Below are 14,136 nucleotides of genomic sequence, written 5' to 3' on the forward strand. Positions count from 1 at the left end.
TTTTGTCATAGCAAAAGAAAAAAAATGACAAAAAATGGGCCCTTATTAAAAGGAGACATTAAATTGGAGTTTATTCATCTTTTTTTGAATGGGACACAGATTACTTCCACCCAAAATTATATATCACATTTTATATGTCCTTTGCAGGAGGCATTGTTATTGTTTAGTGGGGATCATGGCAATCCACCATAAGCACAACCATTTTTAGAACCTAAATACATAGGTTAAGAACCTACATACATATATTTATTATAGTGTGTAAGCCAATATCACCAGTGATGTTGCCCATGGCAACCAATTATCAATTGAATTTGAACGGTCACCTACCCAAGTTAGAAAACAAAAGCAAAGATCTGATTGGTTGCTATGGGCAACATTACCAGTGATGTTGGCTTGTACACTATAATAAATATGCCCCAGTTTGTAATATGATGTGATCATAGTATATTTGTGTTCTTCTTCAGACACTGCATCAGACAAACATCCTCTAGCTTTTTAGTTGTTTATAAATGTAATCTAACAACAAGTACAATGTTTGTTCATGTTTTATCACTAGCAGTCAATCAGCAGGTAGAGCTTACTGGTCTGCTGTAAAGAAGCAAGCCACTGGTTGTGATTATTTGCTAGATGGTTAGCAGATTACAGCTATTTTATATTCCCTTTTGGGGCATTTGAACATATCTATGACTTCTGTGCAAAGAAAGGACAAAGATGTTTAAGTCTGCAATAAAAATAACTAAGCTACTAAGCTATATACTCTATCTTAGTTTTGGTACATTCCTCCTTCCTTGTCTTGTGTGCTTTAAAGGGAATAGCTCCACCTCTCAAGGACTGATGCATGAAGCCTGCATGCAGGAAGTAGATTTTTTTTTTTTTTTTGCGTTAGGTGTCAGTATGTATTTGAATGTGTTTGACAAATTATTTTTCAGTGGAATATTGGTGCTTTCCACAGCACCCATTGAGATCTTATTAAATAGTAAATGATCATCTATTTTTTAAAGAACAGCAACTGTTGTTACCATTTGGTAAAACTCACTAATTCAATTCAAACTATGTTTGAACAAATACTACTTTTTTGCTTAACATTAAAACTATTGCTGCTACAAGAATGCAGCCCATATTAGTTTAGCATAAGCTCAGGATTCAATGTAAAGTGCACAGGGTTTCAACATTCAATGTAAATGTGCACAGTGTTTCAACACTGCCCTACTTTCTATCCAAACACATACAGAAATATATAAGGGTGGATGAAAGAATCAATGCCTGCTTCTATATAAAACTAGAATTAAAAGTGATGTTCTCATTGTGGCACCCTAAGTATTTTCCATTGCAGCTGATGAACACCCAGAATATTCATACAGACAAATGCCACAGGGGAAGGTTCACTAACATTAGAGTACAGTCAAGATGACAGCCAAGAAATTCCAGGCTGTTTTAAGAATCCAAAGATCAGATAGCCTGCAGCTCAGCAATTTAACATGAACAGCTGAGAGTTCTGAAATGAGAGGATACCATGTTCTCAAAGCATTTTTTTTACCTGAACAAAATATTTTTGTTTCATCAAATATATTACAGTTACACACTATGCACTGCAATGGGAGGGTTTTAGCACAAAGTTGTTCAATCTGTCTAAAATTTCCACTCGGCACTTAGGGGCCGGTTTATTAAAATTAAAGTTTGCTTTTTTTAATGCAAATATACTCAAAAATTCTTAAGAAATATGAATAGTCTGGGAAAGTTCAATAGAAGTCAATGAGAATTGTCGCACAAGTTTATAGTTATAATTTGGTAAAATGGAAACATACTCCCCACTTACATTCAGACATTCTCCTAATAGGAAACACATAAAAAAATATGCATAAAATATGTGACTAAAGGATAAAGTTAGAAATGGGGGGAGGGGGAAAATTCTAGTCACTTCAGACAAGGGAACATTTCTTATTATAACCACACTTCTGCATATGGTTTTTTAGAGATATTCAGTTGCTCTGGCACAGTCCTAGGCTCACATCACATGTAAAACAGTAAAATATACAGTAAATTGAAAAGATCAGTGGGGCTCATTTATAAACAATGGGCAAATTTGCACCTGGGCAGTAGCCCATAGCAACCAATCAGTGATTACATTTTTTCAGCCAGCTGCAGGTGTACCAGTGAAAGCAGACTTCTAATTGGTTGCCATGTGTAACTGCCCAAGTGCAAATTTGCCCAGTGTTTATAATTGACTCCCAGTCAGTTTAAAATAAAATATAATCACAGCTGTAGATTAAGGTAGAGTAAGTAGTTGGAAGTAACTCCAATGTACTTTCAGCCTCTATGTGAACAAATACAGTTAATTTAAGAACTCCTAACTACTGTACCTATTACCATGTTGCCTTGACACTTGAAGCTATCTAATGTACCTGCGCATACAACTGATACAGGGAGACAATTCTACAAAAAATCCTTTAAAAATATTAAAATGGAACCTCTTTTCTTTTAATCTGAATGGAAGTCATTGTGTCAGCTGAAAGGCCTACTGGTAAATTAAGCATCTAGGGATCCACTGAATCCAGAATTCGGCCAAGATTCCTTTTTCAGCAGAATTCAGATCCACCAGAATTTGGATCCGGCAGAATCCATGTGCTTGATTGAATCTAATCTAAATCCTTAAATTCATGTTAACATTTTTTTCTCTTTAACACCTCCATGGCCTAATGTGCATATACAAATAAGTATTTGGATTCGGTTCGGTATTCGGACAAATCTTTCACAAAGGATTCGGGGTTCAGCCGGATATAGTGGATTCAGTGCATCCCTAAAAGCATGAGACAGTTTATTATATTGACCCTTTACATATTCATTCATAGTTAGCATATACCCCCTTAAGCATGAACAACCCCAACTTGGCCATTCTTTCTTCATATCTGAGACATTCCCTACCTTTTCCCAGCAAAGTTCCCATTCTTTGGACTTTCTCTAAGTCAATAATATTCCATCTAGGACCAAAACTGCACTCCATATTCTAGGTGGGGCCTTACCAGTCCTTTGTAAAGGGGAGGAATGACCCTCTACTACAGTGAATCTATTCCCCCATTTACTACAGCTGCAAGGGCCCTTGCAGAGGCTGCCTGGCATTGCTTGCTACAGCCAATGTTATATCTCCATTATGGGTTTGCCAATAGCATTCACATTAAGGGTGTAAATGGCTTGCATACTTTTACATCCCAGGTGCATGACTTTGCATTTATCAACATTTATCAACATATAAATAAATGTAACATCAACATTACATTTATTTACATGTCTCATCTGCTACTTAGTCGCCCAGACTGCCAGTTTGTAAAGATCCTGCTGGAAGAATGCTACATGCTGGATAGAATTAATTGGGCTGCATATATTTGTTCTGCAACAAAGATACATTCCTAAGAATGCCCTCCCCTATGTCATTAATGAAACGGGACAGATTGGCTCATTACAATATATCACCCAATGGAAGCTTCATTTTGAGAACAGGAGGGGCTTGGTTAGTATCTTGCTCATTACATTTTTGTAAGATTTGCTTAATTTATCCTGAAGAATGGAGAATGTACTCCTCTCCCACCCAAAACTTTGAAGCAACAGTAGTATAGCTTAATTGAAAAATACAAAGTTTTTTTTTTTGTTTTGTAAATTTGTTAGTGGTTAAAAGGTTCTATTCAATACCCACAATCATATTGAATACCCACTATTAAAATAACAGGATCAGAATAATCTGATTTAAACAGGATAGAATCATTTGGACAGGTTTAGGCAAGGATGCAATACATAAAGGCTGGTTGGCAACTATTTGATATTTGAAACAGTCTTTTAGACTTCCAGTAGATTTATAACTGTCTATAGATACATTTTTGCCAGGTACCTTACATGTTTCTATGCCACATGTTACAAGACATAGATCAAATGATGAATTTGTTGAGAAGACCGGGGTATATTATATATATTATTAACTGCATAGGCACTTGCATGCATAAGTTTAAATCCATACACCTTGTATTATTTTCTTTATGTCAAAAATAAAGTGTAATCTTGTTTTACAACAAAGGTCACTGCTAGCAATGAGTTTAGAGCTGGAGGAAGGCAGTGGCACAGAGCCCAACTTATGCTGACCTTTAATGATTGGGACCTTTTGCACAACTGACGGAGGGCAACTTAGTGTGATTGCAACTTAGTAAATTACCCTATAGGGGTAATACCAAAATAGTCATAAGGGTACTCTTTTATGACCATTAAGTGCAGTTGTGGGCACACAAGTTTTTGCAGTCAGTTGTGCAGAAGAATCCTATTCATTAAAAGTGCGTGCATTAGATGGTGCACCTTGCATTTCTGCATAGTTGATGCCCCTCAATCTGTCCTACCATCTCTTGTAAAATTCATGCAGTGCATCTATTGACACAAGGGAATAGACACAGGGCACTTGTGTCAAAAGAATCATGGGCAGATGTCATTTGACGTTGGCAAAAGTGACAAAATCCAAACACTAAAGATTTTTAGTGCAAATGTGTCCAAACACTACAAAGTGCAAGAGCAACTGAGAGCATTTTAATGCATCGGCCACAATAGCATCAGGTGCAAGGCAATAACAAACTCAAATATCCTGGAATTATGAGAAAAAGGCTGCATTTTGGATAAAAATGACACTGCACAATTCACTCAAAATGACACGTAAATAAGCACTTTAGTTTTTGCATGGAAGACCAAGCTTTTTAATATTTTATTTCCTGTCAATAAATGCTGGGGCATATTTGACAACCGGTGTCATAATTATGTTTTTTTGGTAGGGGTTTTATGACTGAGGAAAGTAATCAACATAAATGCCCAAGGGAAAAACATTATCAGATGGACAAATGTGGAGGAAACTCTATACTTCCTGTGACATGTTGTTTTGACATACGACCAAAACAGAAGTGTAACACATAATTGGTTTACTGCACATACTGTATCATTTTAGGTTGTGAGAAGAATGTGTTACTGGCGTTCATTAACAACTTAGGAACATACAAGTATACAATGTTCACACCTAAGAGCATAGAGACTCACACAGCCTCATTTATGATAGCTAGACAAGGCGGAAAGTGCAAAAAAAAGAGCACAAAGTGCATCCTTTTTTTGTACCTTGCTCCTATAATAGGATCAGCTTGCTCCCATAAGTGCAACCATTTGTGCTCACAAAATGATGCTCAGTGAGCTGGTTTCTGTATGTAGCATCGGTGATGCCTTCTGGTATTGCTTACAGTATATATGTACGGAACATAGTTATCCCTTAAAAGTTTCCCTGCCTTGCGCATTCACCCCTTTGTTAGGTAAGAAGCAAGAATGGAAAACTCTGCAAGTAAATTGCAATCTATTATTGTTGAGCAGAAGTCCAGTGATCCATAATACTTCCCATTATATCAATGTGAAGAGACACAAGAAAAAACATGGTGTTTGGATCACCACTAATTATAGTGGTAATTAGAACTTTTACCTGGTGGCCATTTTCCCTCTAACACATTATCAGTAACCAAAATAGGAGCAGACAGCTAGAGCAAAGCTTCTATGGGAACCAGCAATGCCACCTCTTCATTGATGGCTAGACTGGAGGGGCATGTTTATAAATCTGAGCTGAGAAGATTCACTACATTAGCTTGGAAGTGAGCATGCCCAGTAGACAACAGCCAAAGTAAATTCTCAAGTAAAGGGGCCTAGAGGGTTAGAAGAGGAGAAGGAATTCTCAGTGATTTTGGTGATGTTGCAGCCTTGCTATTTACTTTGAATAACCCAGAGGGACATGTGTTTATAGATTTTAAAGAGGCTCTTCAATTATTATTTTTTTGTGGAAGGTTTACATGTCCTTTAAGTAATACAACAACAAAAATAAGTGATATACTTTGTGATTCCACTAAGTTAATGTAAAATAATAAAGCAAATACCAATAAAATAATATGACAAAAATATATATTTAATTAGGTCACCACATAAAAGCTTTTACCTGTATATTTCCAGGCTGTTTACTCCATATTTGCTTTCAATTCTGTATTTTCCTGGTTCACTAGCTGGACTAACCAATGACTCATTCTTATACCTTGTAGAAATGGAAAAACAAATAATGAACTGATTAGTTGTAAAGTTATTCTATACAAAAATGACACAGAATGTCGATTTAAGAAAAGATAAAATGAAATTGCATTGAATAGATATGTTATCCTTATCCTTTCTTCTTAATCAACGATAAGATTCCAATTATAGCAGGAAGAAAGGCATTCAAATAAAATTCTAACTGAAAAAGTTTGAATTTTATTCCTGACTGTCAGAAAAGCTTTTAACAAACTGACCCATTTATGAGACCAGGTGAGTCAATTAGTCAAAATGGAAGGCTGCTTTGAGGAGTCCAAGACCAAACTTTTTAAGGGGATGTTAGAGCTCAACTGCCCACATTAATTTGCAGTGAGGATTGTCTTTCCTTGACTGGGACAAGAGCTTTGTCAGTCTGGGAGACTTTTATAGTTACCTTGTGCTTCTCAGTAAAAAAAAAATATCAATACTTGAGGAATCTATTACATCTTATTAGTGACGGGCAAATTTTTTCACAAGGCTTCGATTTGCAGGCAATTTCCACATGTCGCCATTGGGCAATTGTTTTGTGATACTTCAGTGAAAATCCACCACTAATAAAATAATTACACCTCAAAAATAAACGCAGTAGCGTCGAAAAAAGACACATATAACAAAAAATGCTTTGCAGATTTTTCACTGTTTCACAAATTTTTTGTCAAAGCCAAATGGGACAGATTTACTCATCACTACATCTTATGGCTAAATGTAATGCCTACATAGAATAGACTGCATACACTGCATACAGCACCACTAAAGCTTATAAGGGCATGTTTTTTTCTTGTAATGAAGTGAATGCATGTGATTAAAGGAAAACTATACCCACACACAATGTAGGTCTCTATAAAAATATATCAAATAAAACAGCTTATATGTAAAACCCTGCTTCATCTAAATAAACCATGTTCATAAAAATATACTGTGCCATTGGTTAATCCTAAATAGCAAATTGCCATTTTAAGAACTAAGGGACGCTCCCTGGGATCATTTGATTCACGGTGCACACAAACACACCAAGGGCACACATACAGTACATGTTAGGTCACATCAGCTAAATAATGGATACAATTCAGTCTCTTACTTCCACACTGTGGTAAGTGGTAAGTAAAAGACTCTTACTCTCCCTTTCTGAGGGAGCACACAGACAATCACGAAATGGTGGATCAAGGGAAAATGTGTAAAAAGGGCAATATTTACTGATTTCTATATTTCAGTTTGGTAAGATTCTTTAATAGGCCACTTAACATGATTTAAACTATCTGTTGTTTAAGTATTCATTTTGGGGGTTTGGTTTCGTTTAAAGTGCAATATCAGTGAGCCAACATTGCTCAGTAATCATTCTTCTGTTAGAGAAAGTCACTGATGGTGGGGTGGATTCCTACTGAACCAGTCAATTGCATTCCTAGAAAATGTTGTCTGTTAGTAGAGCTAGCAGTGCTCCTGGAGCAATAGGCCGGTGTGGTCAGTGCTCCAACAAAATTTTTAAACATATCTGATTTTCAACCAGTTGGATAGGCCCATTGGAGGGCCTCATACATGGACAGATAACCTGCCAATTCGAACTAAAGGAGACGAATCGGCAGCTAAAATCTGTCAGTGTATGGCCACCTTTATGTAGGAAGCATGGCAATGTCTGAATGTGCACATTAAGGGTACTCATGCAGAGATAACAATAAACCGGTTTATGTACAGTATCTCTAAAGCACCACGACACACGTTATACTGTCAAAGGCTACATTAATTTTTACCGTTTTTGGAGCTATTGCAGTGGTTCTATGGGACTTACAAAACCCATTTTGTTTTATCTATGCAAATTTGTGAAAAAACAAATTAAACAGGAAATTAATTTAGAGAATGAAAAGTTAAATTAAAACTACTTTAGCTATTGAAAAATTACAGGTTTGGAAATGATGTTATGCAATACTGCCCAAGCTAATGATTGATCCAAGTGTTCTACTCAAACATTTTATTAAAGTAGGTCTATTTCATGGATGGTAAATACAATACCTGCTGGCTGTCTCCTTCATACTTAAACTACTGAGCGTTAAATGTAAGATGTAAAAATTATATATTAACTGTGTCAAAATAATTTCCCCTTTATGAGATACAGGTAATTCCAAATATTTAAAAAAAAAAGAGTACAAGCCACCTTCTTTCCCACACTGTCATTCATAAATTTAAAAGGGTTAACATACGCAATTTATCAATAGGGTTTTCCCCAAAATAATACATTTCAATGACAACATTAATGGGTCATATATTAATCCCCGGATGCAAATGCAAAGCACTAAGGAACATAAACCCTTTTGTCAGGGGCATACCTGCAGTTTGCACTTCACCTCACATTAAAGTTCTAGCACATAAGCTCTTGTGAGCAGGGCACTCTGATCTTGCTTTATTCTGTAACTCCTGACTGTTAAATTGTTTTAAGATCCCTGTTTATTATAAATTAAAGTGCTGCATAACTTACTAAAGCTACATATAAATGATGAAGAGAGAAGTATCAGCAGTTGAAAGGTAGCCCTGACCTTATGCCCACCATACATATGTGTCTGACTGACACACAAGTTAGATGCAGAAGAGAGATGCCCACGTGCCACTATCTTCCTGCCCTTTATAAATTCAGCCCTGCCATTTTGGAGTCCAACAATCTTCACCTTTGGGCACACATGGTGGGACAGGTTGCAAAGTGCAAAATACATGTCATTTTACATGTTTTTTGCACTTTGCACTCTGCCCTAGAAGTAGTAAATGACTCCTATGGTTATTACATGACATTTGTTCATGTCTAAGTTTATGGTCTAATTTCTAAAATGAAACAACATAGTTTCCATTTTCTACCGTTCTATTAATGTCTTTTTTAATAAAAAAAGGAGAAGGGATGTTCCATGACAATACTGGGGTCACTGTGGGTTATTTAGGCATGCCTTTTGTCAACCCAAATTTCTGATTCTGTGACATGAATTCATTTTTGTGCTTTTGCTCTCTAGTAACATTGGGAAAAAAACTGTTCCTTCACTTTAACTTCATTCTCAAATGGTATTACTTCTTTGTAATTTTAATACATTTAAGCTGATGAGTAGTGATGAGCGAATCTGTCCCGTTTGGCTTTGCCCAAAAATTTGCGAAATGGCAAAAATGACATGTGACACGTGCGTAATCTCTTTTTGATGCTTGCAACAATTTTTTTGACACAGTGAATTTTTATGCACTCTTCGCAAAAAAATATTCACTGAGAAGCCATGCCTGGTGAAAAATTGCACTCATCACTAATGATGACATTCAAATTCTCTCTTTACAAGTAATGTGGGTATTTCATGAGAAAAGACTACATTTACACACTATTTATAGCATAGAGATATTTCAAATCAAATAAGCTACCTTAAAATTAAAGGAAACAGTGAAGTTTACAAATGTACTTAAAATCAGTACATTGATTCTTTAAAGGGAAAATATATCCCAGAATATTGCAGGTCTCTGAAAATATACGGCATAAAACAGTCCATATGTAAAACACACATACTTCATATGATTTTCTTCAGAAATATATTTGCCTAATAGTAGGTGCCATTGAATAATCTCATATTGAAATAGTGACATTGTTACTAATTTCTGTCCCTCTGGCTCTTATGAAGCGCTGTGCTCACACACACAGACACACAAACCGAGGGCACACATACAGTACATAAGTCAATGGCAGGACACAATTCTGTCTTTTGCTCCTACACTTCTTCCTGTTACAACTGCATTATTTCCTGTCAGGTGATCTCAGAAGAAGCACACAGACCATCACAAAATGGTGGCTCAAGTTAAAAAAGGGCAATATTTTCTGATATACTGTATACATGCCAATTTGACAATACATTTTGGTTGGTATATTATTATGATATAAATTAGCTGTGGGTTACATTTTCTCAAACCATTTGTATGTTAATGTGTAATTATGTTCTAAGATTATTAATTTCCTTTTTACACAGTCCCATGTATTTTATGCATACTTTACCTTTATGCATTCTGGTATATGTTAAAGTGTAAAGCAAAGGCAGCTTTTCCAGAAGAAATAGCCCTGGGGAAGTGTTAATGTACCCAAGTATTTTTGTTAAACCTTTCTTACTGTGATTTACTGTAGCTAATAGAGTGTTGGCTACTACTTATCACCACTTATTGAGGGCTGATCAGCACCATCTTCTCACCACAGACATTATAGCCCTGGCCAGACAAGCTTATCTGCCCCGGGGTCATTTTTGACAGTTTATAAATATCTTCTCACCAGTTGTTTCCACCTGTTTTGCTTCTATTTTAACAGGGATTCTTTCATCCTCCCACTGACCTTTGTCAAATTAAGGTCAGAGCCAAGGCATGTGAAAAGAAAATATTGTCCCTTTTTGTGTTAAGGGGAAAGGACTTACAACTTGTCAAATATGTCTTCAGCTTCTTCTGTTTACAATATCAGCTTCCACATTCTTCCCCTACTTCTCATAAGGTGGGGATGTCTAATTTGTAATTCCCGAATGTTGTGAAAATTGCTTATGTAGTAGTGATCAAATCTTTTCAGCAGGGAAGGATTTGCTAAAAAATTCCGCATTTCACCATTGGCGAATTTATTCGTGAAACGACTGAAAAATTCGCTGAGTGAGGAAAAAGTTGCAGTCACATCAAAACAAGTTGCGGTCATGTAAAAAAGTACATTGTGTCAAAAATATTGCGTGATTAAAAAGGTGGTACAGTAGCACCATTTTAGAATTTTTTTGCCGTTTCACACATTTTTCAGCAGTTTTGTGTTTTTCAGTGAAATAGAACAGATTCACTCATCACTACTTATATATATGGAATACATCAGCTGGAGTTCACAGCTGGACAGAAAGCAATTTAAGTACAGTGTGTTAAGTGTAATCACCCATCTTTTTGCACTTTGCACTTTGTGTTCTTCCCTCTACATATTGCTGCACATCTCTGCATTCCCTTAGTCAGCGCAGTATTGGAGAGAGGAGGGGGGCAGCCCCCTACTGACCCCCTAACTTGTGCATAATTTAGATGTTCAAGTTAAGGGAAAACTATACCCCCAAACAATGTAGGTTTCTATAAAAATATATTGCATAAACAAGCTCATATGTAAAACCCTGCTTCATCTAAATAAACCATTTTCATAAAAATATACTTTTTTTTAGTACTATGTGCTACTGGGTACTCCTAAAGAGAAAATTTCAAGAATTAAGGGCCACCTCCTGGGATCATGCAATTCACAGTGCACACAAACAAGCCAAGGCACACATACATGCTAGGCCTCATCAGCCAATAAATGGACAGAGTTCTGCCTTTTGCTTCCCCACTTCTACCTGTTACAGTTAGAGCTGCATTATTTCTGATCATGTGATCTCTGAGGGAGCACGCAGCCCATCACTAAATGGTGGATCAAGGGAAAGGATGTAAAAGGGCAATATTATATTCTTTAATAGGTCGTGCAACATAATATTAACTATCATTTCATTAAATATTCCTTGTGGGGGTACAGATTTCCTTTAAGGAGTGGCAGAGGGCCGTGTACCCCCTAATTAAAAATCTGGTGCAGAGAGCAGCATTCCTCAGGGAACAAGTGACTGTAAATTAAGCACTAAGAGGCACGTTCTTGCACCCCTTAGCACTCTGTACCTTGTACCCTGAGAAGAGAAAAATTACCCCTTTTGTATTAACAAACAAATGTTTTTGATCAGGTACATTTAGATTCTTTTATCTGTGGCATAAGCATAAATAAGCAGTCGCCCAGTGGTATATCTACTGTGTTCAAAGAAAATAACAAAACAGCATTGTTGTTAAATTCATATGTATTTTTGTATAGTTACGAGCGTTATTAATAGAGCATATGCCTGCAAGTAATTACTACAGTAAATGTAAAGTGTGCCTACAATAAAATAGGATTAATATGTTGCTGACTAAAGGAGCCATGTGCCAAGTCCCATTGGCAAAGCTATTGTCTCACATGAAATTACTTCAAAGCAGTGTCAGGGCACTGCTGTCACATGTTATATCAGAACTGGAGATCATCTTACAATAATGTTCAGCAAGGAATGGACAAAGGTTTACCTACAGAGACATCACTGATAATTAAAGGAGAAGGAAAGGCTAAGTCACTTGGGGGTGCCAAAATGTTAGGCACCCCCAAGTGACTTAGAACGCCTACCTTGTACCCCGGGCTGGTGCCCCTGTACGGAGGGAACAGCACCAGCCCGGGGCAGCTGCCGGCGCTTCCTCCTTCCTCCTCGCTTGCGCGCGCATGCGCAGTAGAGTGAAAAGCCGAACTTAAACATTAAAGTCGGCTTTTCACTCTACTGCGCATGCGCCGGCCGGCGGATTTCGCCGGCAGCGCGCAAAGGAAGGAGGAAGCGGTGTCTACAGGTGCCCCGGGCTGGTGCTGTTCCCTCCGTACAGGGGAACCAGCCCGGGGTACAAGGTAGGCGTTCTAAGTCACTTGGGGGTGCCTAACATTTTGGCACCCCCAAGTGACTTAGCCTTTCCTTCTCCTTTAATAGTCACAAGGAAATTGGCTTTTAGAAAAAAAGGTTATAACTTCTAAGTGTTGTATAGAAATTACTGCAAACTCTATATGGAGTACTTTTTACATAAATATGACTCGTGTGTCCAGTGAGCCACGGATAGCAGCCCAAGCTTGGAGGAGGGACAGCATGACCCAGGCTCAGCCCATGCTGGAGCCCAATAGGTGGGTTTAAGTGAATGGGAGGGGTTGATACTGGGGGACGAGTAGGTGGCCATCTTCAGCGTGAGGCAAGGTTAAATTGCCACCATTTTATAGTAGCAAGTAGGAAAGTAAAGTTCCCCACCCGCCCTCCCTAGATGGGGGTGGTAATTATGTTCGGGTTTGTTGTTTTCTTAGAGGACAGGGGTACACAAGTTTATAGTTAGTTAGTGGGAGCATAGGCAAATTGGTGGGCCTGAATTATGAAAGATATTTGTCACAGCCGTGGGCGGGCCCTTGTCAGTCTGCTGGGAAAATATTTGGGCCGGTAAGAGAGGCTTACCTTAGTGGGATGGTTTAACCCCTAAGGTGGGTGGCCATTGTTGCAGATGCATTACAGGGGAATATATTAAAAGCTGATGGCGGGGGGCTCCAGGTAAGGTGAAGTCTCTTTTGTAAGTACGGTTTGGCTGCCTGTCCTCTGCGCTAGGAGGCTTTACGGCTGGAGGATAGTGCTTCATGTAAGGAGGGGCAGACTGACAGGGGTTCCAGTTATATAAATGTTATATGATGTTATATGTTTATATAATATTTACAAGGTTTAATACGTTTGATATTATAAATGATGTAATGAGAAAATATTGTATATTACTGAATTGTTATGTTTGGAATTGTATTGCTGAAATTATTAAAGCTGTGGCCAGTATCATTCCAAGATGATAGTGTCACGCATTTTATTGGTTAGAGAGTTTAGCGTGAGGATGCTGTGGATGATGCCTGGGTCATGATCCCCAAACACAGACAATAAAAGCTGAGTGCCTCACAGAAGCTTGTCTATGATTCCTGGGATTTTGAGCTATTTATTTAAAGAGCAGATGCCATAGAAGTCAATGGGAAGTGTATCTTCACCATTCAAGTAAGACGATTTGTGGCAATTGTGATTCATAAAAGTCAAGTCAAGGCTTTTTGTGTGATTTTCACAAGATTGTGAGTAATTTTTTTAAGAATATGTGCAAAATCTCAGTAAATAATTTCAAATTGCAGTCGGGATTAGTTAATTAGTTGGTTTTTTTTCGGTTGCGATTTTGCAATTTGCTAATTGTGCCCCCTAAAAGTTTACAGGATTACAGTATCTATAGGGGAGAGACTTCGTTTGTTGTACTCCATAGTGACAGTTATTTACAAATTCTTTTTAATTATCTATATTTTGCACAGTGACAAGAAAACTAATATTCCCTGGCTTTGTATATGTTGAATAAGGGAGTATTAAATATATGCTTTATTATATGCTTGGATAAATAAAATGTTTTCAATTGTATCTTAATTAAAAAAAA

At 37.3% G+C, this 14,136-nt stretch overlaps 1 protein-coding gene across 6 annotated transcripts in view; it reads right to left on the reverse strand.

The window, feature by feature from the left end:
- myom2 (myomesin 2) overlaps nucleotides 1–14,136 on the reverse strand; it is a 136,312-nt gene that overhangs the window by 99,005 nt on the left and 23,171 nt on the right. For all 6 annotated transcript variants that reach the window (XM_012963482.3, XM_031902126.1, XM_018094427.2 and 3 more), the window contains one exon: nucleotides 5,990–6,082. In XM_012963482.3, coding sequence (XP_012818936.2) covers nucleotides 5,990–6,082 — 93 coding nt within the window. The remainder of the gene's footprint in view (nucleotides 1–5,989; nucleotides 6,083–14,136) is intronic.

The sequence above is a fragment of the Xenopus tropicalis genome, chromosome 5 (genome assembly GCF_000004195.4).
Source record: "Xenopus tropicalis strain Nigerian chromosome 5, UCB_Xtro_10.0, whole genome shotgun sequence".
Lineage (NCBI taxonomy): Eukaryota > Metazoa > Chordata > Amphibia > Anura > Pipidae > Xenopus > Xenopus tropicalis.